The 23,443-nt window shown below is 42.4% G+C and overlaps 1 protein-coding gene across 1 annotated transcript in view; it reads left to right on the top strand.

The window, feature by feature from the left end:
- Nucleotides 1-23,443, top strand: part of adam15 (ADAM metallopeptidase domain 15) — a 41,851-nt gene that overhangs the window by 2,041 nt on the left and 16,367 nt on the right. Inside the window, exons 3-16 of the mRNA XM_083990397.1 lie at nucleotides 7,681-7,757; nucleotides 8,935-9,013; nucleotides 9,551-9,627; nucleotides 12,797-12,887; nucleotides 13,020-13,190; nucleotides 13,963-14,028; nucleotides 15,324-15,395; nucleotides 16,231-16,400; nucleotides 17,930-18,014; nucleotides 18,703-18,851; nucleotides 19,961-20,138; nucleotides 20,811-20,903; nucleotides 22,322-22,517; nucleotides 23,327-23,435. Coding sequence (XP_083846523.1) covers nucleotides 7,681-7,757; nucleotides 8,935-9,013; nucleotides 9,551-9,627; nucleotides 12,797-12,887; nucleotides 13,020-13,190; nucleotides 13,963-14,028; nucleotides 15,324-15,395; nucleotides 16,231-16,400; nucleotides 17,930-18,014; nucleotides 18,703-18,851; nucleotides 19,961-20,138; nucleotides 20,811-20,903; nucleotides 22,322-22,517; nucleotides 23,327-23,435 — 1,613 coding nt within the window. The remainder of the gene's footprint in view (nucleotides 1-7,680; nucleotides 7,758-8,934; nucleotides 9,014-9,550; nucleotides 9,628-12,796; nucleotides 12,888-13,019; nucleotides 13,191-13,962; nucleotides 14,029-15,323; nucleotides 15,396-16,230; nucleotides 16,401-17,929; nucleotides 18,015-18,702; nucleotides 18,852-19,960; nucleotides 20,139-20,810; nucleotides 20,904-22,321; nucleotides 22,518-23,326; nucleotides 23,436-23,443) is intronic.

Here is a 23,443-nt window from a genome sequence, read left to right as displayed (position 1 = left end):
AAGTAACAGTTAGTTACTCAGTAACTACTCTAATTGTGTAGTTGTGTAGTACTTTATAGTAAAGTGTTACCAGCAACACGCTGCTGTCTATTGAGCCACCAGACAACCTCCATTAAAAAGCTGCTCACAGCCACAGATAATGTTCAGAACAGCATCAAACTACATCAACTGTACAAACAGGGTCCCATCCCATAATACCAGGCATCAAACACCTGCTGGTTTTGACTGGTTTCTATTGGAAAGAGACCAAAACACAACTCACCCACTCTCCTCCAGCTGCTTCCTACTGATGCAGAAGCCCTGACAGTCGACTGGTGCGTTATTGGGACGTTATTGGTGTATAACTGGTGCATTATTGGTGCGTTATTGGTGCGTAACTGGTGTGAAACTGGTGCGTTATTGGTGCGTAACTGGTGTGAAACTGGTGCGTGACTGGTGCGTTATTGGTGTGAACTGGTGTATAACTGGTGTGTAACTGGTGCGTTATTGGTGCGTTATTGGTGCGTAACTGGTGTGAAACTGGTGTGTAACTGGTGCGTTATTGGTGCGTTATTGGTGCGTAACTGGTGTGAAACTGGTGCGTAACTGGTGCGTTATTGGTGTGAACTGGTGTATAACTGGTGCGTAACTGGTGTAAAACTGGTGCGTAACTGTTGCGTTATTGGTGCGTAACTGGTGTATAACTGGTGCGTTATTGGTGCGTTATTGGTGCGTAACTGGTGTGAAACTGGTGCGTAACTGGTGCGTTATTGGTGCGTAACTGGTGTATAACTGGTGCGTAACTGGTGCGTTATCGGTGCGTAACTGGTGTAAAACTGGTGCGTTATTGGTGTATAACTGGTGCGTAACTGGTGTGAAACTGGTGCGTAACTGGTGCGTTATTGGTGCGTTATTGGTGTGTAACTGGTGCGTTATTGGTGCGTAACTGGTGTAAAACTGGTGCGTTATTGGTGTATAACTGGTGCGTTATTGGTGTATAACTGCTGCTGCTGGAGAAGATTCGTCCGTTTGTCATGATGGACGGACAGAGACGAAGCCTGGCCGACGCTCTGCAGGTCAGTTGGTTCCTTAACGGGTTACTCATAGAGACACATACAGAGTAACTAATGGTTAAGTAACAGTTAGTTACTCAGTAACTACTCTAATTGTGTAGTTGTGTAGTACTTTATAGTAAAGTGTTACCAGCAACACGCTGCTGTCTATTGAGCCACCAGCCAACCTCCATTAAAAAGCTGCTCACAGCCACAGATAATGTTCAGAACAGCATCAAACTACATCAACTGTACAAACAGGGTCCCATCCCATAATACCAGGCATCAAACACCTGCTGGTTTTGACTGGTTTCTATTGGAAAGAGACCAAAACACAACTCACCCACTCTCCTCCAGCTGCTTCCTACTGATGCAGAAGCCCTGACAGTCGACTGGTGCGTTATTGGTGCGTTATTGGTGCGTAACTGGTGTGAAACTGGTGTGTAACTGGTGCGTTATTGGTGCGTTATTGGTGCGTAACTGGTGTGAAACTGGTGCGTAACTGGTGCGTTATTGGTGTGAACTGGTGTATAACTGGTGCGTAACTGGTGTAAAACTGGTGCGTAACTGTTGCGTTATTGGTGCGTAACTGGTGTATAACTGGTGCGTTATTGGTGCGTTATTGGTGCGTAACTGGTGTGAAACTGGTGCGTAACTGGTGCGTTATTGGTGCGTAACTGGTGTATAACTGGTGCGTAACTGGTGCGTTATCGGTGCGTAACTGGTGTAAAACTGGTGCGTTATTGGTGTATAACTGGTGCGTAACTGGTGTGAAACTGGTGCGTAACTGGTGCGTTATTGGTGCGTTATTGGTGTGTAACTGGTGCGTTATTGGTGCGTAACTGGTGTAAAACTGGTGCGTTATTGGTGCGTAACTGGTGCGTTATTGGTGCGTAACTGGTGTAAAACTGGTGCGTTATTGGTGCGTAACTGGTGCGTTATTGGTGTATAACTGGTGTATAACTGCGTAACTGTTGCGTTATTGGTGCGTAACTGTAACTGGTGCGTAACTGGTGCGTTATTGGTGTATAACTGGTGCGTAACTGGTGCGTTATTGGTGTATAACTGGTGTATAACTGGTGTATAACTGGTGTATAACTGGTGCGTTATTGGTGCGTAACTGGTGTGAAACTGGTGCGTAACTGGTGCGTTATTGGTGCGTAACTGGTGTAAAACTGGTGCGTTATTGGTGCGTAACTGGTGCGTTACTGGTGTATAACTGGTGCGTTACTGGCGTATAACTGGTGCGTAACTGGTGCGTTACTGGTGTATAACTGGTGCGTAACTGGGGTATAACTGGTGCGTTACTGGGGTATAACTGGTGCGTTATTGGTGTATAACTGGTGCGTTATTGGTGTGTTACTGGTGTAAAACTGGGATGTTATTGGTGTGTTATTGGTGTGTTATTGGTGTATAACTGGTGTATAACTGGGATGTTATTGGTGTGTTACTGGTGTGTTATTGGTGTAAAACTGGTGCGTTATTGGTGTATAACTGTGACGTGACTGGTGTGTAACTCGGACGTTACTGGTGTGTCGTTGTTGTGCTGGTTCTAGGCCGAATTCCGATTCTCCCCTTAGCCCTAGCCCTTGGCCCTAACCCTTCGTTTTGCGCGTTCACGTGAAGTGGTAGGGGTGTCTCAATTCTGGTCGAGACGAGGGTTAGGGGGAAGTGGTAGGGCTATCTCGCCCTCGAAACGGAGATTCTTTAGAGGCACACTACAGACCGAGGGCTATGGCAAGTTTCCCAGAATGCATCTTGCGGCAACCGGCAGCTGTTTTATTTCTCACTGTAGCGCTGTTATTACGTCACTTTGTCAAGTTTTAATATTTTTTCATGCGAGAAAGTAGCTGTTTAGATCCCCAATGTGCGGTCGGTTTATCCACATGAGGCTGTTTAGACGTTTGCTCCGATGTTTTTGGGAGAAGTGAAGCTCCACCTGTGGAGCAGATCAGCGGCTCGTCACGGAGACACCCCCCGTCCAGAGAGCTGCTCGGCCAGCCAACCTCCGTCCTCATCCCGGGGGAAAAGACGACCGCTAATTAACTTACTCGCAGGTTTTTAAAGGTTTACCGCCGCGTAGTTACATTCTTTTTAGGAGATAAATGCTGGTCTCATTGATGAAATGTAACAATTGTCGCATTAATTTGTTTGTGCAAAGCTTCATGTGAAGCTTCATGTGTTTTGGACACAGGATAGCAGCACTGCCTGGGGGATCTGTAGCCTATACAGAAATCACCACATTTACATCAATAAATAAATGTTTTACAATGAACCGATCAGTCTTCATTACATTTTATTTTATTTTATTAAGTTAACGTGGTTCTGAATAGAGGATTTATGACGTTTAGTGACGTATGTGACTGTTGAAGGGGTGTCCCAATTCGTAGGGGTTGACTTTCAACCTCTACGAATTGTAGCTCCGTTTCAAGGGCAAGGGTTAAGGGCTAGGGGTAGGGGTAGGGGTAGGGGTAGGGGTAGGGGTAGGGATGAAAAATAGAATCGGAATCGGGCCCTAGTCCGACCTCAGTCTGGTTTCAATCATCAGCAGCAGAATCTGGATGTTTGGGATGGGTGGGACACACACACACACACACACACACACACACACACCCTTCCTGTCCTAGTCAGAGCAAATAAAAGCACATGTTGCCATGGTTACCCGATGGGAGTGAGAGTCAAACAGTTTCCTGCTGTGGAGTTTGTTCCTCCGTCGTCATCATCAGACAACCACGCTGAGATGGTTCTGGAGTAAAAACACAGGAGAAGGAGAAAGGAAGCTCTCTGATTGGTCGCATACAGCAGTGATGTCATCATGTGTGGAGTGGTCCTGTAGGAGGAGGAGGAGGAGGAGGAGGAGGAGGAGGAGGAAGAGGAGGTGCGGCTGCTGCCCGTCGGTCCGGACGGAGGAAGGAAACCAGGGCGCTGACACTTTTCTCCAGGAGCTTCCTGCAGGAGGAGGAGGAGGGTGTGTGTGTGTGTGTGTGTGTGTGTGTGTGTGTGTGTGTGTGTGTGTGTGTGTGTGTGTGTGTGTGTGTGTGTGTGTGTGTTAGAGGACGGACACTTCCTGTGCAGCTGACAGAAGCTCTGAGATCATTTCCTGTAGAAATCCCCCCCGACCCCGCCCGGCTGAGAGGAAACAGGGAGAAAGTGGAGCTCTTAAAGGGCCGGCGCCCCGTAAACCACCGACAGTTTGAATAAAGTTTAAAAAAATGATATAATAATCAGATTTTATTTTATTTTCAGAACATATTAACAATTCATCCAACAATACATCATTTAGTAGTTAGTAGTTAAATCTTTCCATAGGAGAAACTCTAAAAGTTTCTCTGCACCACTGAGTTACAGTGGGAGGTTTCTCATTGATCTAATTAAAAATTTACATTTTCTGGCCAAAATTAAGAGTTTATGGAGTAATTTAGATCTTTTCACGTCCATAACTCTGGTAAGAGGTGGCAGGCCCAGTAGAAACTGGCCTGGATCTTTACATAGAGTTGTTTTAGAGGGAAATTCATGTAAAACCACTGATGCACATTGCCTTCAGGGACAGGTTTTCATCAACAGTCTCTGTATTTCCCTCTAAAACAACTCTTGTGTGGTAACGTTTTGTTATTATCTCATAGCGTGGTGAATGTGCAGCTCACAACTTGTCCACCAGAGCGTTGTGGAGTTGTTGGATTGTGTATTTGATGAGTTTGATGAGGGAAACCAAGAAATCCCATAATGAGCCTCCGTAGCGTAGCTCTGAGAAGCTCACGGCTCTGCTCCGCCGTTCTAAAAACATCTTGCACCGACAATTAAAGGTAACGAACCTACTGCTATGACTATAGGGATTATTATGGCAATGGGCCAATTTGACAAAAAATGTTGAACTATCCCTTTAACGGTCAGTCGGAGAAACTTCAGTGTGACATCACTGTGACATCATCACAGCTGAGGGTCAGACCCAGTGACATCACGATGTTTGACAGATGTTAGTTAGTAGTTGTTTCACTGAGAATGATCCAGATGTTCATGGTCTGTGTTGCAGCTGCTCTAAGCCCCGCCCCCCCACAGCCTCTCCCTCTGACATCATCATGAGGAGAGAGAGCCAGAGACATGACCTCACCCATAATACATCCATGACCTCACCCCCTCCCCCTCCTCCCCCTCCTTCCTGCTGCACAATGAAGCGACTCCACCTCAGCACAAAGTACAGGACAGAGAGGGTGGAGAAAACAAACACACCTCAGAGAGGAAACGCCACCCGGAGCCTCGGACACAGACTCAGTCAGTTAGTTAAACCGGTCGTTCTCAAACTGTTTTACATCAAGGACCATAAATAAACTGACACAAATTAGACCACGGACCCCCATTGGACAACATTTTGTAGCAAACACCAGAAATACACAAACATTTGTTCTGAGACTGAAGAACGTTACTTTTTCTTGTCAATGTACGTTCACATTAGGACCGATGGTGAAATTTATGGGAAAAAGTGGTACAATACAAATGGTACAATTTCTCCAGAAACGTTTAAACTTTTTTTTTTTTTTAAGTGGTTAAAATTCTACAAAAAAAATCTAGAAAAAAGTGGTAAGATTGAAGAAAGAAAGAAAGAAAGAAAGAAAGAAAGAAAGAAAGAAAGAAAGAAAGAAAGAAAGAAAGAAAAGGTTAAAAAAATCTCTAGAAAAAAAGTGGTAAAATTTCAAAAAAAAAAGAAAAAAACAGTTTTTAAAAAATTATATAAAAGTTATAAATTTTCCAAAAAACAGTTTTTAAATAATTCTAGAAAATAGTGATACAAAAAATAATAATAAAGAAAAGGTTAAACATTCTCTAGAAAAAACATTCTAGAAAAAGTGGTAACATTTCTAAAAAAAAAACAAAGTGAAAAAAAATAAAATAATAATAATAAAGTGGTAAAAAAAAAAGATCTCAGTTTTTTACTTATTTATTTATTTTTTAATTCAAAAAGAGAGTAGCAAAATGTATTTTCTTTTTTCTCCTTGAAGCCTCTCGAGGACCCGTGGTATAGTCGGTATCTGTGATCTCTAGTTTGTTATAGACAAAAACTTTGCCATTTGTCTGCTCAGTCACACACACACACACACACACACACAGACACACACACACACACACACACACACACACACACACACACACACACACACACGCAGCTCTCCGTGACTTCCTGTGGAGCCGAGAGGAGAAAGCGAGGAGGTGTCGGACAGGAAGTGTCTCCTCTTCAAAGAGCAGCTGCAGTCAGAGGCAGGAAAAGCACTGATTGGCTAACGGAAGCACTTAGCCCCGCCCACTTCCTAGGGGAAGCAGGAAACAGGGGCGGCTGCTGCAGCCAATCAGAGCTCAGTGTTTTATTCCTCTGATTCATGTACGAGACAGTTTGACCTCTGACCTTCAGTGAAGCAGTGAACGAGTGAAGCAGCTGAGAAATGCATCGTAATAGATGTGATGACATCATGGCAACACATTAGACGGTGAAACTGCACAAAACGTTTCCTATTTTTAGTTCATATAAAGGAATTTTAAAATGTTTTATCGTATTTTGCATCATGTATGACTTAGCTTTTCTTTCCATTGACCATATAGACAGGACAGGCTACACCTTTCTCTAATGTGTTGCACTTGACCTGCTCTTTTTAGATGTGGAAACTGTGTGTCTATTGTAGGGATGGGTATTGCCAAGGACCTCACGATACGATACGCATCACGATACTTGAGTCACGATACGATATTGCGATATCCAAATTTTGCGATATATTGCGATATATCGCGATATTTTGCGATATTCTACATAGTTCACTGAAAAATGTAAAAAGCATTATGCATCTTAAAATCCGAGTTGTATGTACATCAGATGATAGTGATAATTCATGGGACAAACTGAGTCAAAACAATGTAATTCAAATGATCCATGCCATTTTATACAAGTGCAAGTTACAACAACATATTTGCATGTACAACACATTGTCTAAGGCAGCAGTACAGTGACACCTCGCGGAGCAGAGGTGCGAAAGTCGTACTGGATTAACGTCTGAAACATGATTTATTATTTGAAAAAAAAAATTGAAAAAAAAAAAAAAATTGGACATTTTTTATTTTTTTTGAAAAAAAAATCGATATTTAAATATTGAATATCGATATCGTATCGCGGTATAAAGTATCGCGATATATTGCCATATCGATATTTTTGCCCACCCCTAGTCTATTGTCTATTTGCGTAGCAGTGCATGTCCATATGACGGTTGCAAATGGATACCAACTGTCTTCGTAACAAAAAGACACACCAAAAAACATCCAAATACCTCCATGCTGCTCGTATGTAATGTCCCTCTTGTATTGAAGCCCCAACATGAGAAATGTTCCGAAAAAATTAAATAAGTCTATATTTCAAGCTTGTTTTGTAGCGGAAGCTTCTTGAAGCTCCTCTTCCTGGTTCGTCCAAATTTGATGAACCAGGAAGAGGAGCTCATGTGGACTAAGCAGCCCTTAGTCCACATGAGGGTGAGTAGATAATGAGTGAAATTTCAATTTTGGGTGAACTATCCCTTTAAAAAGGAGGAGGTTCAGACTGGACCAAAACAAAAACCAAATACAAGTATATGAAGTTATTGATAGAAATGTGTTTGTGTGTGTTTGTGTGTTGCAGGACGGACACCCCGACCGGCTGCAGTGCGGCCTGGAGGTGGGAGGACGACTCTTCCTGCTCGACCTGGAGAAGAACCAGTGAGTCACATTTACACAGCCACAGTGAACACAACACAACACGCACTCCTCCTGTCTACAACGGTTCAAAGTGGAGGACAGAGTCAATGCTGCATTACTTCTCAATATGTAAAACATTACAGTTTAAAACACCTTTACACCAACAATACAATCAGCTAAAACACAATCAGGATTCATACTGTATACACCACCAGACAGGCAACACAACACTTCCCAAAACAAAAACACCAACTTTCTGAAGCACACAATAGAATACAGCTCAATGCTGTATGGGACTCCTCCTTTACCACGGCCAATAACTAAACTCACACACAAACTAACATTAAAAAAGCAAATGAAAAAATATCTTGGAATTTCATATCTGTAAAATAACATGTAGGTACGCATACATACACATAAAGGGTTTTATGTAGGGTAACAGGGTCTCTTGTTGTCATTTTCATTTGTTTTACCCTCTTATTTTATTCTTTTTATTTTTATTTTATTTTATTTTATTTTATAACTGCTGTACATCGGAGTTATCTTACACAGGCTCTTTGATGTAGATCAGTGGTTCTCAACGTGGGGTCCTTGAGAGGGTTCAAGGGGGTCCCCAACTTTTTCTTGAAATTTTACAATTTTTTTAGAATTGTTAAACTTTTTTTTTGAGAATTTTTTTTTTTTTTTTTTTTTTAGAAGTTTTACCACTTTTCCTAGATTTTGTTTTTTAACTTTTTTTTTTTTTCGAGAAGATTTTACCACTTTTTTCCAGAAATTTCTCTATAATATTTCCAAAAATTCACACCATTGGCCCTAATTTGAATGTACAAAACTTTATTCAGTCTCGGAACAAATATGTTTGCTTCAAGGTTTTGTCCAATGGGGATACATGGTCTAATTTGTGTCAATTTAGGGGTCCTACTGTAGATGTAAAAAGTTTGAGAACCACTGATGTAGATGACAGTCTGATTGTACAGATTTAATGTAAGATTTTGTTGACTTGTCTTTTTCATGTTGTGATGTTTAAATGTACTGGTTGTAAATGTGGACCACAGGAAGACTAGCGGCGTTCTAGAGCAGCTAATGGAGATCCTAACACATAAAATAAAACAAACAAAAAACAGTGAACACAACACAACAATAACCCCCCCACCCTACTGATAACTGCCCCCCCCCCCGCCCCCTCTGTGTTCCTCAGTGGCCTTCTGCCCAAACCTCCAAACGTCTTCTACTACCTGCCCAACGGCACCGGCGTGTCTGTGAAGGCCGACCCAGTGGTGAGTCAGTGAAGGCAGCACCGTGTGTGTGTGTGTGTGTGTGTGTGTGTTTTTTTTGAGTGAAATGCAGCCGGAACTACATTCCAGACACGGCTGCTGCTGGGCGGAGGGATTTCAGAAGAGAAAGTAGTTCCGATTATTTGCTTCATGTGTCGTAATGTTACATAATGTTACATGATTATACGTTATTATTTCATACAAACCACCAGACGACATCGTCCTCTAATGTCTTGTTTTGTCCACAAACCAAAGAGAGACTCAGTTTATCGTCATAAAGGAACAAAGAAACCAGAAATATTCACATTGAAGAAGCTGCAATCAGAGAATCTGGAGCTTTTTTTCCTTTAAAAAACGACTCAAACTGATTATTAGATTATCAGAATAGTTGACGATTCATTTGATAATCGATTATTGTTTGATTAGTAGTTGCACCGCTATATGTGTGTGTGTGTGTGTGTGTGTGTGTGTGTCCAGCTGTGACAGATGTGTGTGTGTGTGCGTGTCCAGCTGTGACAGATGTGTGTGTGTCGTCCTCAGACTCACTGCTACTACCACGGCAGCGTGCGAGGCTTCCCCGGGTCCAGAGTGGCCGTCAGCACCTGCTCCGGCCTGCGGTCAGTACCACGCCCCCTCTGTGACGTCACCGTGATGTCACTGTGATGTCACTGTGATGTCACTGTGATGTCATAACTTGCTTCTCTGTGTCCTAGACGTTGGTGGTCACAGGTCAAAGGTCAATGAGGCCTCCGTCCAACCAGGGTCATTATAGTTCACTAAAACTAAAACTAGAACTAGAACTAGCAGCAGTAAAAATAATCTGAAGAACTGAAATAAAAATAAAAATGACAGTTTTTCCAAAAAAGAGAACTAACTCCAAACTCCAGGTATCGATGATAAACTGCAGTAAAGTAAAGTAGAGTCAGATAGTTTTCTCAGAGATGTCTCTTATCTCTAAATAAAAACTAGTCAATTCCTCTAAAATAAAAACTAAACTAAAACTGCTTCATCACTTGTTGAACTCACTGAAACTAATGCCCAATTCCAATTCTAATTTCCATCTCTACCCCTACCCCTACCCCTACCCCTAGCCCTTAACCCTTGAAACGGAGCTACAAGGAGTAGGGTTGAAAGTCAATTCCTACGAATTGGGACACCACTTCAACAATCACATACGTCATCAGTCGTCTCTGCTGGCTTTCACATAAGCAGACGTGACCAGCTTTTGCCACAAATCCTCTATTCAGAACCACGTTAACTTAATAAAATAAAATAAAATGTAATGCAGACTGATCGGTTCATTGTAAAACATTTATTTATTGATGTAAATGTGGTGATTTCTGTCCATAGGCTCCAGAGCCCCGAGGCAACGCTGCTCCTCTGTCCAATACACACATGAAGCTAAACTTTTAATTCAAACTAATGCGACTGCCACAATTGTTACATTTCATCAATGAGACCAACATTTATCTCCTAAAAAGAATGTAACTACGCGGCGGTAAACCTTTAAAACCCTGCGAGTAAGTTAATTAGCGGTCGTCTTTTCCCCCGGGATGAGGACGGAGGTTGGCCGGCTGACCAGCTCTCTGGACGGGGGGTGTCTCCGTGACGAGCCGCTGATATGCTCCACAGGTGGAGGCTCCACCGTGGAGCTTCACTTCTCAGAAAAACATGGGAGCAAACGTCTAAACAGCCTCATGTGGATAAACCGACTACACATTGGGATCTAAACAGCTACTTTCTCACATGAAAAAATATTACAACTTAACAAAGTGACGTAATAACAGCGCTACAGTGAGAAATAAAACAGCTGCCGGTTGCCGCAAGATGCATTCTGGGAAACTTGCCATAGCCCTCGGTCTGTAGTGTGCCCCTGAAAAATCTCCGTTTCGAGGGCGAGATAGCCAGACCACTTCCCCCTAACCCTCGTCTGGACCAGAATTGGGACACCACCACCACTTCACGTGAACGCGCAAAACGAAGGGTTAGGGCCACGGGCTAAAAACAAACTAATGAACATGTTAAAACTATAATAACTTTGTGTCCAACACACTTTCTCTTCGCTCTGATCCGGTTGGTCCAGAGTCCAGGATGGAGAGAGAGACTGCGTCAGCTCTTTGTGTTCGTTGTCCTCTTGTCGGCCTCTCGGCCTCTCGGCTCAGAACGTGAGTCCACTGATCCTGATCCGGATCACCGCCGGTTTATCCTCCGGCTCACGTGAAGGAATCTGGTCCAGGTCGCGGTGGTTCTGAGGTCAGGGGGTCGACGTGGTCCAGAGAGACTCTGGTGAACACAGGAGCCTCTGTCCCAGTTCCCTCGGAGACCTGAAGACTGAGAGACCTACGTCAGCTGGGTCCAGATTAGAGTCAGAACAAACGTCTCTGTTCAACTGAATTCAAATTATTTTTGCATTTATTTTGATGCGTGTTGCCTTCAGTGACAGTTTTTCATCAAGCAGTCTCTGTAGTGGTGCCGTACAAACATGGAGACACTCTCTAGAGCAAGACCATTGCTGTTAAAGAATAATTATAAGGCTACGAAAACCAAACAAATGTTATTTTATAGCGATTATACACTTATACTTATATATTCATGGGTAGTAGATTCAGATTTTAACAATAAACCTGGTTAATTATTACACACATGGACCTTTAATTGTGTTGCAAATGTAAGTGGCCCTCTAGTGGACACATGAGGTAATAACAAGCTGCTACAGGTGAATATTAAACATAAGAAGCGCTAGCAACTCGTCCAACTCCCTGTCGCTCTGACCTTTGACCTTTGACCTGTGACCGTTTGACCACCAAGCTGCAATAGACCAGAGAGGCATCTTTATGCAAATGAGAATGACTGATGCAAATAATTATGAGACATAGTGCTACAAAAGAAACAAAAAATAAAACATTCAAATTGATTGTTAGTTAGTCCAGTGGTTCCCAAACTTTTTTACACCAAGGACCCCTAAATTGACACAAATTAGACCATGGACCACTGGACAAAATTTTGAAGCAAACACCAGAAATACACAAATATTTTTTCTGAGACTAAAGAACTTTTTTAGTCAATGTATGTTCAAATTAGGCCCAATGGCGTACATTTTTGGAAATATTGTAGAGAAATTTCTGGGGAAAAAAAGTGGTTAAATTTCTCCAAAAACATTAAAACATTTCTAGGAAAAAGTAGTAAAAATTCTCAAAAAAATAAAATAAAATAAAAAATCTAGAAAAAAGTGTTAAGATTTCTAAAATAAAAAAAAAAAATTCAAGAAAAAAAGTGGTAAAATTTCTCAAAAACAATTTTGGAAAAAAAGTGGTAAAAAAAAATTCAAAAAATAGGTAAAACATTTTAGGAAAAAAGTGGTAAGATTTCTCTCAAAAAAAAAGTTTAAAAAAAATTCTAGAAAAATGTGGTCACATTTCTCAAAAAATGCTAAAATTTCTCAAAAGAAAGTTTCTAAAATGTGTAGAAAAAGTGGTAAAATAATGATAAAAAAGTGGTAAAAATTTCAAGAAAAAGTTGGGGACCCCCTTGAACCCTCTCAAGGACCCCTGGGGGTCCCCGGACCTCACGTTGAGAACCATTGAGTTAGTCTACGCTCCATCAAAACACAAAAAGCCACTGAGTGCAATGTAAAAATGCCGGGTGCTGCCCCTAAATCACCCAGGATGCATCAGTCATTCTCATTTGCATAGAGATGCCGGTCACTCTGGTCTATTGGTTCATCCTGGAGGTCACAAACTGTCACGTGACCTCTTGACCAATCAGCTGTCTTGTCTCCTCCTGCAGCGGCGTCATCGCCATCAACTCCACGCTGAGCTTCGAGCTGCAGCCGCAGGAGGAGGATGACCACCATCACCATGACGACCACCACCATGACGACCACCACCACCACGGGGAGGAGGAGGAGAGGGAGGAGAGGGAGGGGGGAGGAGGAGAGAGTGGGGGAGAGAGTGGGGGACACAGCGGGGGAGGGAGTGGAGGAGGAGGAGGAGGAGGAGGAGGAGGAGGAGGAGGAGGAGGAGGAGGAGATGAAGGAGGAAGAGGAGGAGGAAGAGGAGGAGGAGATGAAGGAGTCCACCTGCTGTTCTCCACCGCTCCTCTAGAGGGCGACGCTGCAGGCGGCTGCGGCGTCTCTCACACGCCCGTTCCTCCCATCCACAGCTCCACGCACACACACAGGGTGAGACAACACACACACACCTGCTGCATGCGTGTTTGTTGTTTAAAGGGACAGTTCAACATTTTAGTCAGATCCCCTTCTCACCATAACCCCATAATGTTACATGATTATTTAATAAAACCACCAGACGACATCGTCCTCAAATGTCTTGTTTGACCACAAACCAAAGAGAGACTCAGTTTATTGTCATAAAGGAACAAAGAAACCAGAAATATTCACATTGAAGAAGCTGAAATCAGAGAATCTGGAGCTTTTTTTCTTTAAAAACTACTCAAACACTTAGATTAATTTAGATTAGGTTTTTAATGTATGATCGGTGCTGTGCTGCTGCTGGAACCTCAATTTCCCTGAGGGTAACCTCCCAAGGGATTAATAAAGTACTATCTATCTATCTATCTATCTATCTATCTATCTATCTATCTATCTATCTATCTATCTATCTATCTATCTATCTATCTATCTATCTATCAGTCTATCTATCTATCTATCTATCTATCTATCTATCTACTGTATCTATCTATCTATCTATCTATCTATCTATCAAACCGATGATTAGATTATCAAAATATTATACATAATACAAAAGATTCATTTAATAATCGATTATTGTTTGATTAGTTGTTGCAGCTCTAAATGTGATCATGTACACAACTGCTATCATTTCTTAACCATTTAAAGTTAATTATGCTGATAACTGAGTTTGTCATTGTTCATGAACTGTTCAGTATTTAATAACAGACAGAGTGATCTGTCCTGTCTGCTCTGTCTGCAGAGGAAGAGAGACATCCTGTCTGAGACCAAGTACATCGAGCTGGTGCTGGTGGTCGACCACCAGGAGGTACGTGTGTGTGTGTGTGTGTGTGTGTGTGTGTGTGTGTGTGTGTGTGTGTGTGTGTGTGTGTGTGTGTGTGTGTGTGTGTGTGTGTGTGTGTGTGTGTGTGTGTGTGTGTGTGTGTGTGTGTGTGTGTGTGTGTGTGTCTGAAACAATGAATGGTGATGACACATGTACCAAACTTCCTGATCTTTATTTAAACAGCAGTAGAGAACAGTTGACGCTGACGACGAATGAATGAATGAATGGGAGGAAGTCAAAAAACGAACAAATCATTGGACTTTTCCTACTGTTGTCTACTGCTCAGGCATACTTTCACCTAGAGACTCCATTTAAACTTTAAACAGTAGACACAAGTCTTGTGTATTGTCGTATTACTCCACGTTTTGATAGGTCAAATAGTTTTTGATCAATCCCTGTTCAATGACCATGATCATTTTTGGAGAAATTATGAGATTATAATGGGTGTGTATTGCACGGAATGTTCGTGTCAGAGTGCGTGACATCATCGGTTAGAGTGGGAGAGAGCCCCCCAAAAATTCCAGATTTTTTCTCTTTCCACACTCGGCCCGGCCACAATTTACACTCTACACACATGATTTTCTCCACATTTGTAGACAAACTTGTTCTGTCTCTCACCATGTGCTCAAAATATCAGAGAGACTTACAGAATTTGAATTATCAGCCTCTGAGTGCGGCCACGTCTGTCTCTGCTCCTCATTGACTCCAATACAAAGATTTTCTGAGAGAAGCAGAACGGCCCGATGTTTTAAACTCGCAAGTGTCTCCAAAATATTTACTGTAGAAACACCAAAATCCGCCAAAATTTTCAGTAAGTCCTTAGAGCAACGTTGATCTGTGTTTTGTTCTAATAGGAGTTACCGTTTTGTCACAGTAAGCCTAAATGTGAGACCAGTGCAGAGGCAGAAAATCGCTCTTTTTCTCCACGTTTCTGTCTGCCTCAGCCTGGGGGGGCCCTATCGTCATTGGCAACCACCTCAAATTGCCGTGGTAACCACTGATCCTCAGGCCAGAGCTCGTTAACATGTTTATAAACAATCCACCTGGCGCTCGTTAAAGAGCTGCGACCGTGGAAACGACCAGATTGATTCTGTTAGAGCTGAATATCAGGAACTAATACTATTTCTTAACGTGGGTTTTTACGTTGGTGGGTGTATGTCGAACTGTTCGGAGCCCAAACTGATGATAATTTTCTGTCCTTGTGATCGACAATAAAGTTTTTTGAATTGAATTGAATTGAATTGAAGCAGGTTGAACCAACCGTCTCATCTGCTCCTCAGTTCCTCAACTACCAGAAGAACAACAAGACCATCATGTACCGGATGCTGGACGTGGCCAACCAGGTGGACTGGGTGAGACCTCTGACCTCTGACCTAGACTTTTTATTAGACTTTATTTATTTGCACATAATAATTTCAAAACAAAACATTTACTTATCTCTCTTATTAGTATTTTTATTTTTTTTTATTATTTAAAGGTTTAAGGATCAGGGACATTGCACATTAATAAAAACATTTAAACAAATGTAAACATGCCAGAATTAGCCAAAAGGCTATTTTGCATCTGTTGTCCCTGGACTGATGTTTAAAGTCACCCTAAAAGAAAAATTGAAAATGTTGGATTATCAACATACAAATAATACATTCAATGATTAAAAAGCTGAATAGTGGACAAAAGACAGAGAGCTCAGTGAAGGTCCATGCATACACACACAAACTAACATAAAACTCAACTCAAACATCAGCCGCTTCTACTAGTAAGAAAGATACGATAAAAGAAATGTGCAGGTGAGGTCTGAAACCAGAAAGGGTTATAACACGACCTCACCTTGATCTAACAAATAACTGAAGCAGAGTAAAGAAATAATAATCACATACCTTGTGCAAGGTAGAGAAATAACAACATTTTAAAAAAGATAGGAAAAAAAATGAAAAATACAGGGAAGATGTTGATAGTAAAAATAAAAGTAGTAGTAATGATAACAACACTAAAAAAATAAATGAAAAGAGGTGAGAAAAGAAAGTGAGACAAAAGAAGAGAACTGGTACAGATGAATTAAGTTCAAGTAAACACTAAAAAGGGAAAAGAAAAGAAAAACTAAAAAAACATTTAAAAAACAACCTCTGTGTACCTGTGTGGAGGCGTTGACCTCTGACCTTTGACCCCTGACCCCTCTGACCCCTCCAGTTCTACCGGCCTCTCAACGTGCGCGTGGCGCTGACCGGTCTGGAGGTCTGGAGCGACCGGGACAAGATCCACGTGGAGAAGAGTCCGACCGACACGCTCAACAACTTCCTGGAGTGGAGGACCAGGGAGCTGCTGCCGCGGCTTCGCCATGACAACGCCCAGCTCGTCATGTAAGGCCGCCGCCGCCGCTATTATTCTGACTTATTCTTCCCTTTAACGGATTGTAACTACTTCTATATTATTCTACTTTTACTCTTCAGCTATTGTTTCATATTTGTAATGGTTCAACTATTTTTTCAAGCCGTCAGTTTTAAACATATTTGAGTCGACTTCAGACTTTCAATTTCTTTTCTTCATACTGATCCTCAACAATTCCAGTGAATTCTAACCGTTTCATACAGCCTCCTTCTTACATGTTTTTAGTTTTATTCTTCAGATATCATTTCATCTCTTCAAGATTGATTCAGCTATTTCTTCACTTAAAGAGGAACTAAACCCCCAAACCACTTTTTTCTGCTGAAAACAAATATATTTGGGTATAAGGTAGCGTTGTCAGTTGATTCTGGTCCAACTTTTGACATTTTAGTCAAAATATTTCAATTTGGTGTATTTTGTAGTAAAAATGTAGAGTGACTGCCCTCTATGGGTTGAAACACGGCTATTACAATCGAATTTTTCTATTGGCTGAGATGGAGGCAGATGACGTTTTGGAGGCAGCTTTCGTCACCGGCCACCAGCTCCCCGACCAATCAGCACCGGCTGCTGCCTGCCGCTAACGGTTGCTAGGCGCTCTAGCTGCTCTGCTGCTGCTAACGGCTGCTAACAGCTGCCTGAACGGGAATTGTTAGTAGTGCGGCCGCCGCTGGCGCTAACGAGCCGTTAACGAGCTAACGAGCCGGCGGATCAGCTGTAGATGCTGTGTCAGGGCTCCTAGTAGTGTCCGCGCTACTAGTGCTGTTAGTAGCTCGTTAGTAGCTCGTTAGCGCTAGCAGAAGTGTCGATGTGTGTTTATTACTTTTTTTTCTCTTTTGTGTGATTTCGCGGGTGTGAATGGGGCGCAGGGGGGGGGGGGGGGGGGGATCGGAGAGTGCTCCTGAGTCCCGCCCATAATCAAGGCATTTTTTGAATTTCAAGCTTAGAGCACGTCATCCAAAACTGAGGGGTTTAGTTCCCCTTTAATTCAGCATCGTTTCAACAATTTGTGTGGCGGCCTGGGAAAACCCGTCGGAAGTCGCTGACTTTCTATTGTGGCAAATAGCCAAAATAGGTGGAAAAGCACTATTTCCATCATTTTGATATTTTGTGTGATTCTGGTACTTTGAACTCCCTACTACTTCGTGTTGAATAAATATTTTAAGAAAACAAAATGGAAAGTACTTATTTTTATGTTTTTGTGGCGAGTAAAGTGTTTCATTTATTAAAATGCCCATAACTTTTGATCTGAGAGGGCTATCTCAGTTATTCAAACAGTTATGAATGGCTGAAAACTTCTAGTTTATGGAAATACCAAACAATGAAAATGTCAAAATCCCACCATGTGAAGGGTTTTCCCAGGCCACCACACATTTATTCAGCTTATTCAGTTTCCAGCTTCCAGCATTCACCCGTATTTCCTTCAGGAAAGGAATTCTCTTTACCACAATAAAAGCCTGAGGTGAGGTGGTGTCCATGGAGACGATGATGATGTTTTGTGTGGCAGGGGCGGGTCGTTCGACGGCACCACGGTGGGGATGGCGTCGCAGTCGTCCATGTGCTCCAGAGACCGGTCCGGCGGCGTCAACGTGGTGAGTAACGCACCTGTGATGTCACACTGCAAAAACTCAAAACTCTTACCAAGAATATTTGTCTTATTTCTTTATTTCTAGTTAAAATGTAATTTCTAGTCAAAACAAATCTAATTATACTAAAAATAAGACTCATCACATAAAAAGTAGCTAGTTTTTAGACACTTTTTACTTCTTTCAAGTGAATATTTGTTTGAAACAAGTGAAAATTATTTAAAAACAAGTTAATTTTTAGGTGATGAGTCTTATTTTAAGTAGAAAGAGATTAGTTTTGACTAGAAATCCAATCCAATCCAATTTTATTTATATAGCACCATTTAAACAAACACAAGTTTTCCAAAGTGCTGCACAGCAAGATAAAAATACAATAAGTAACACAACAGAAGCACAATAAACCAATGGACACAATAAGATAAAATAAAATACGATAAAACAAAATCACATCAGTGAGATAAAAGAGATAAAAGATAAAACACAGTAAAATCAAGTAAAAACAAATAAATAAAATCATTAAAATAAAATAAATGAAGTCAACGTCCTACTGGGTGGTAAAAGCCAGGGAGAAGAGATGAAATGAGACGTTTTGAGAAGAAATAAGACAAATATTCTTGGAAAGATGTAGAGTTTTTACAGTGCAGCGGGGTAACGGGTGCTGATGCTGTGGTTGTGGTTGTCCCGGTTACGTCAGGACCACCTGGTCAGCGTTCTGGGCGTGGCCTCCACCGTGGCCCACGAGCTGGGACACAACCTGGGGATGAGCCACGACACGGCCGAACGCCGCTGCGCCTGTCAGAACGAACCGCGGCTCGGAGGCTGCATCATGGAGCCCTCCACCGGGTCAGTACCACTAACAGAACCAGAACCAGTACCAGTAGGCTACCAGGGATTAAAGGGATAGTTCACCCAAAATTGAAATTTCCCTCATTATCTCCTCCCCCTCATGTGGACTAAGGGCTGGGAGAAGTTTCAGAGTCCTCCGTGGCTTCTCTGAGTTACAGGGGGTCTCGGCGTAGCAGTGCATGTCCATATGACGGTTGCAAATGGATACCAACTGTCTTCGTAACAAAAAGACACACCAAAAAACATCCAAATACCTCCATGCTGCTCGTCTGTAATGTCCCTCTGGTATTGAAGCCCCGAAATGCAAAATTGTCCCGAAAAAAATTTAATAAGTCTATTAGGGATGTCCCGATCCGATCACGTGATCGGAAATCGGGGCCGATCACGTGGTTTCAGACTCGATCGGAATCGGACGTTACATCCCGATCAGGAATCGGATATATTACATATCTACATGTCAGGGTTTTCCTATCTGTCTAAAGCGAAGACGGGCAGCAAGGGGGGCGTATTATTGTGAGATTGTGATATTGTTACATCCCTAGTAGAGCACAAAGAACAGAAAAATAGTGGGATGATACAGTTGATCTACATTAAAAACTTTACTGCATTGCCAAAGTATCGGATCGGGACTCGGTATCGGCAGATACTCAAAATCAAATGACTCGGACTCGGACTCGGGGGCAAAAAAATGTGATCGGGACATCCCTAAAGTCTATATTTCAAGCTTGTTTTGTAGCGGAAGCTTCTCGAAGCTCCTCTTCCTGGTTTGTCAAATTTGGACAAACCGGGAAGAGGAGCTTCTGCTACAAACAAGCTTGAAATATAGACTTATTTAATGTTTTTCGGGACAATTTCTCATGTCGGGGCTTCAATACAAGACAGACATTACATACGAGCAGCATGGAGGTATCTGGATGTTTTTTGGTGTGTCTTTTTGTTACGAAGACAGTTGGTATCCATTTGCAACCGTTATCGAAGTTTCAACTATCCCTTTAATAAAGTATTTTCTATTCTGTTCTACCAGAAGAGAGAACCCCCTCCCACCTGACTGCTCTGTGTTGTATCTACCTGTTGTGTGTTGTGACTCACCTGTGCCCCCTCCCCAGGTTCATGCCGGGGCAGCAGTTCAGCAGCTGCAGTGCAGACGACCTGTCCGTCAGCCTGCTGCATGGGGGGGGCATGTGTCTGTTCAACGTCCCCCAGCCAGAGCTGCTGCTGGGGGGGCCGCGCTGTGGAAACCTCTACGTGGAGCAGGGGGAGGAGTGTGACTGTGGCCTGCTGGAGGTAGCTGTCTGTCTACCTGTTTCACCTGATCCACCTGTCGACCTTTTGTTTTGTTTTTGTTATTTAATTGTGCAACACAGAAATTGCACACACACATACGTACATCAGTAATACACTACAGAACAGAAAGAGAGACAATGAAGCAAACAAAAAAACACAACAGAAAACAAAAGACAGCCAGAGGCCTAAAGTTACAAGTCACTTACAGAACATTTCTCCATAATAGAGAAGCTACGTTTTGGCGGCTTTCTTATTTCTGATGTCCTTGATTGTGGCAGCATAACGATGCAGTCCATGTTTAAAGGTACAATGTTCGGTTTGGATTTGGCCCATTTGTTTTTGAGGATGTGAAATTTCCCCAAATTCAAGATTAACTGACAGAAAAAGCAAAAGTCTTGGTCTTGGTCATCATTCATAATAAATAAAGATACGCATGTTTTTCCTGAAAACGGATCATTCTTCCTGTTTTCACTTGCACAAAGTGTTGAACATCATTCCAAAAAGTTTTACTGTAGCTAAGCACAGTGATAAAATCAACTTGTCTACCTCTTCTGTTCACCTGTGCTTCCTGTCCACCTGTACTTCCTGTTCACCTGTACTTCCTGTTCACCTGTGCTTCCTGTTCACCTGTGCTTCCTGTTCACCTGTGCCTCCTGTGCTGTGATTGGTCAGGAGTGTGATGACCCGTGCTGTAACGCCTCCACCTGTCGCCTGGTTCCCGGAGCTCAGTGTTCGTCTGACGGGATCTGTTGCCACGACTGCAAGGTGAGACGAAGCCCCGCCCACCTCTCACACACACACACACACACACACACACACACACACACACACACACACACACACTGCTGAACCAGTTAGAAACCAGTCAGAATTGACTAGTTTTTATTGAGTCTTATGCTCCGTTCGAAACAACTCGGAGGTCGGAATTCCCAACTCGGAAATTTCCGACTTCCGACATCATTGCGTTGAGCAGATGAGTGCACATATAATGTTACAGCCTTGATAACAGTTAAACCCTATTCCCGTCACATACGAGGAACACAATTTCACACCATACAACAATCACAGCTTAATATAAACGTATTTCATATCGGCTACTGCAATAATACACAAAAAAATGCATTAAAACCTCAACAAATAACTTCTAATGTCTAAATTCTAACCGTTTAAGACGAGGGCATGACGCCATGTTTTGATGTTGTCATGACGTCAAGTCAGAAAGTCTGAGCTCTGATATGATACCAGAGTTTCCCACCTGTAATTTCAGAGTTTGACACCGTTCAATTCATTTTTTACAACTCGGAGCTCGTTTTTTTCCGACTTCCGAGTTGTCTTGAACGCAGCATTAGTCTTAGTTGTAGTTTTTCAGGTTTTAGGAGAAATCCTGTGTCAGACCTCTGAAGATGAACTTTCACATTTGTGGGATTTTTCCCTTTTAGTTGCATCCCATAAATCAGTGGTTCTCAAAGTGGGGTCCTTGAGGCGGTTTTTCTCCAAATGTTACCACTTTTTATTAGAATTTAAAAAACTTTTTTCTCGAAATTTTATCACTAGATTTTTTCCTTTTTTTTTTTTTTTTTCTAGAATTGTTAAACTTTTTAGAGAAATTTTTACAATTTTTCTAGAAATCTTTTAACTTTCTTTTTGAGAAATAGCCTATTACAACTTTTCTCCAGAAATTTCACTAAAGTTTTTCAAAAGATTTACACCAGTGGCCCTAATTTGAACGTACATTTACTAAGAAATAGGGCTGGGACGATATGCTTTTCTCCTGATTCGATTCTTCTACGATATTTTGGATGGTGATTCGGTTTAAATTCTCTCGATTTTTAGTCTTTAGCATTTTTAACATTTATCTGCACACAAATACTGTAGGAGCCTATAAATTAACATACTCCATTATAAAGTGAACTTAAACCCTTTTCAAAACCTGGACTCTCTGTAGGTAAAAAAGACTAACAAATGCACGTTGCACAATATTTTTAAAAATTAAAAAAAAAAAAGTTCAAAAAAATCGTCAAAAAAGATATCGCGATATTTATGTGAATCGATTTTTTCTCCCACCCCTACTAAGAAAGTAACGTTCTTTAGTCTCAGAACAAATATTTGTGTATTTCTGGTGTTTGCTTCAAAATGTCGTCAATCACTGCTGCTCTCTGCCCCTCTGCCCTCTGCCCCCCCAGCTGCGTGCGGCTGGCTCGGTCTGCCGGGAGCCGCTGGGTGAGTGCGACCTCCCTGAGTTCTGCACCGGCGCCGCCCCCCACTGCCCCCCCAACGTCTTCCTGCAGAACGGAGAGCCATGTGAGGACGGAGCTTCCTACTGCTACGGGGGCGTCTGCGCCAGCATCACGGCCCAGTGCCGGACGCTGTGGGGACCCAGTAAGTTAGAACCAGTCTGAACCAGTTAGGACCAGTTAGAACCAGTTAGAACCAGTTATAAACCAGTCTGAACCAGATAGAAACCAGTCAGAACCAGTTAGAACCAGTTAGAACCAGTCAGAACCAGTTAGGACCCAGTAGGAATCCGTCTGAACCAGTTAGAAACCAGTTAGAACCAGTTCAGAACCAGTTAGAACACGTCTGAACCAGTTACTACCAGTTAGAACCAGTTCAGAACCAGTTAGAACCAGTTAGAACTAGTTCAGAACCAGTCAAAACCAGTTCGAACCAGTTCAAAACCAGTTACAACCAGTCAAAACCAGTTCAAAACCAGTTCAGAACCAGTTAGAACCAGTCAGAACCAGTTAGAACCAGTTCAAAACCAGTTCAGAACCAGTTAGAACCAGTTAGGACCCAGTAAGAACCAGTCTGAACCAGTTAGAACCAGTCAAAATCAGTTAGAACCAGTCAAAACCAGTCAAAACCAGTCAGAATCAGTTAGAACCAGTCAGAACCGGTTCAGAACCAGTTAGAACCAGTTGGAACCAGTTGGAACCAGTCAGAACCAGTCAGAACCAGTTATAAACCAGTCAGAACCAGTTCAGAACCAGTCAGAACCAGCTCAAACCAGTTAGAACCAGTTAGAAACCCGTCAGAACCAGTTAGAACTGGATTAAAACCAGTTCAGAACCAGTTCAAAACCAGTTAGAACCAGTTCAGAACCAATTCGAACCAGTTAGAAACCAGTCAGAACCAGTCAGAACCAGTTTATATTGAGACTAATCGATACTTTAACTCCTCTCCCCCAGATGCCACCTCTGCTCCAGCTGTGTGTTTCTCCTCCGTCAACAAACAGGGGAACAAGTACGGGAACTGTGGTCAGAGGACCAACGGCTCCTACCTGGCCTGCGCCGCCCCGTTAGTAC

This window comes from Trachurus trachurus (genome assembly GCF_905171665.1).
Source record: "Trachurus trachurus genome assembly, chromosome: 16".
NCBI classification, from domain to species: Eukaryota; Metazoa; Chordata; class Actinopteri; order Carangiformes; family Carangidae; genus Trachurus; species Trachurus trachurus.
Note: the sequence above shows the minus strand (reverse complement) of the source record. Positions and strands in the feature narration are given on the sequence as shown.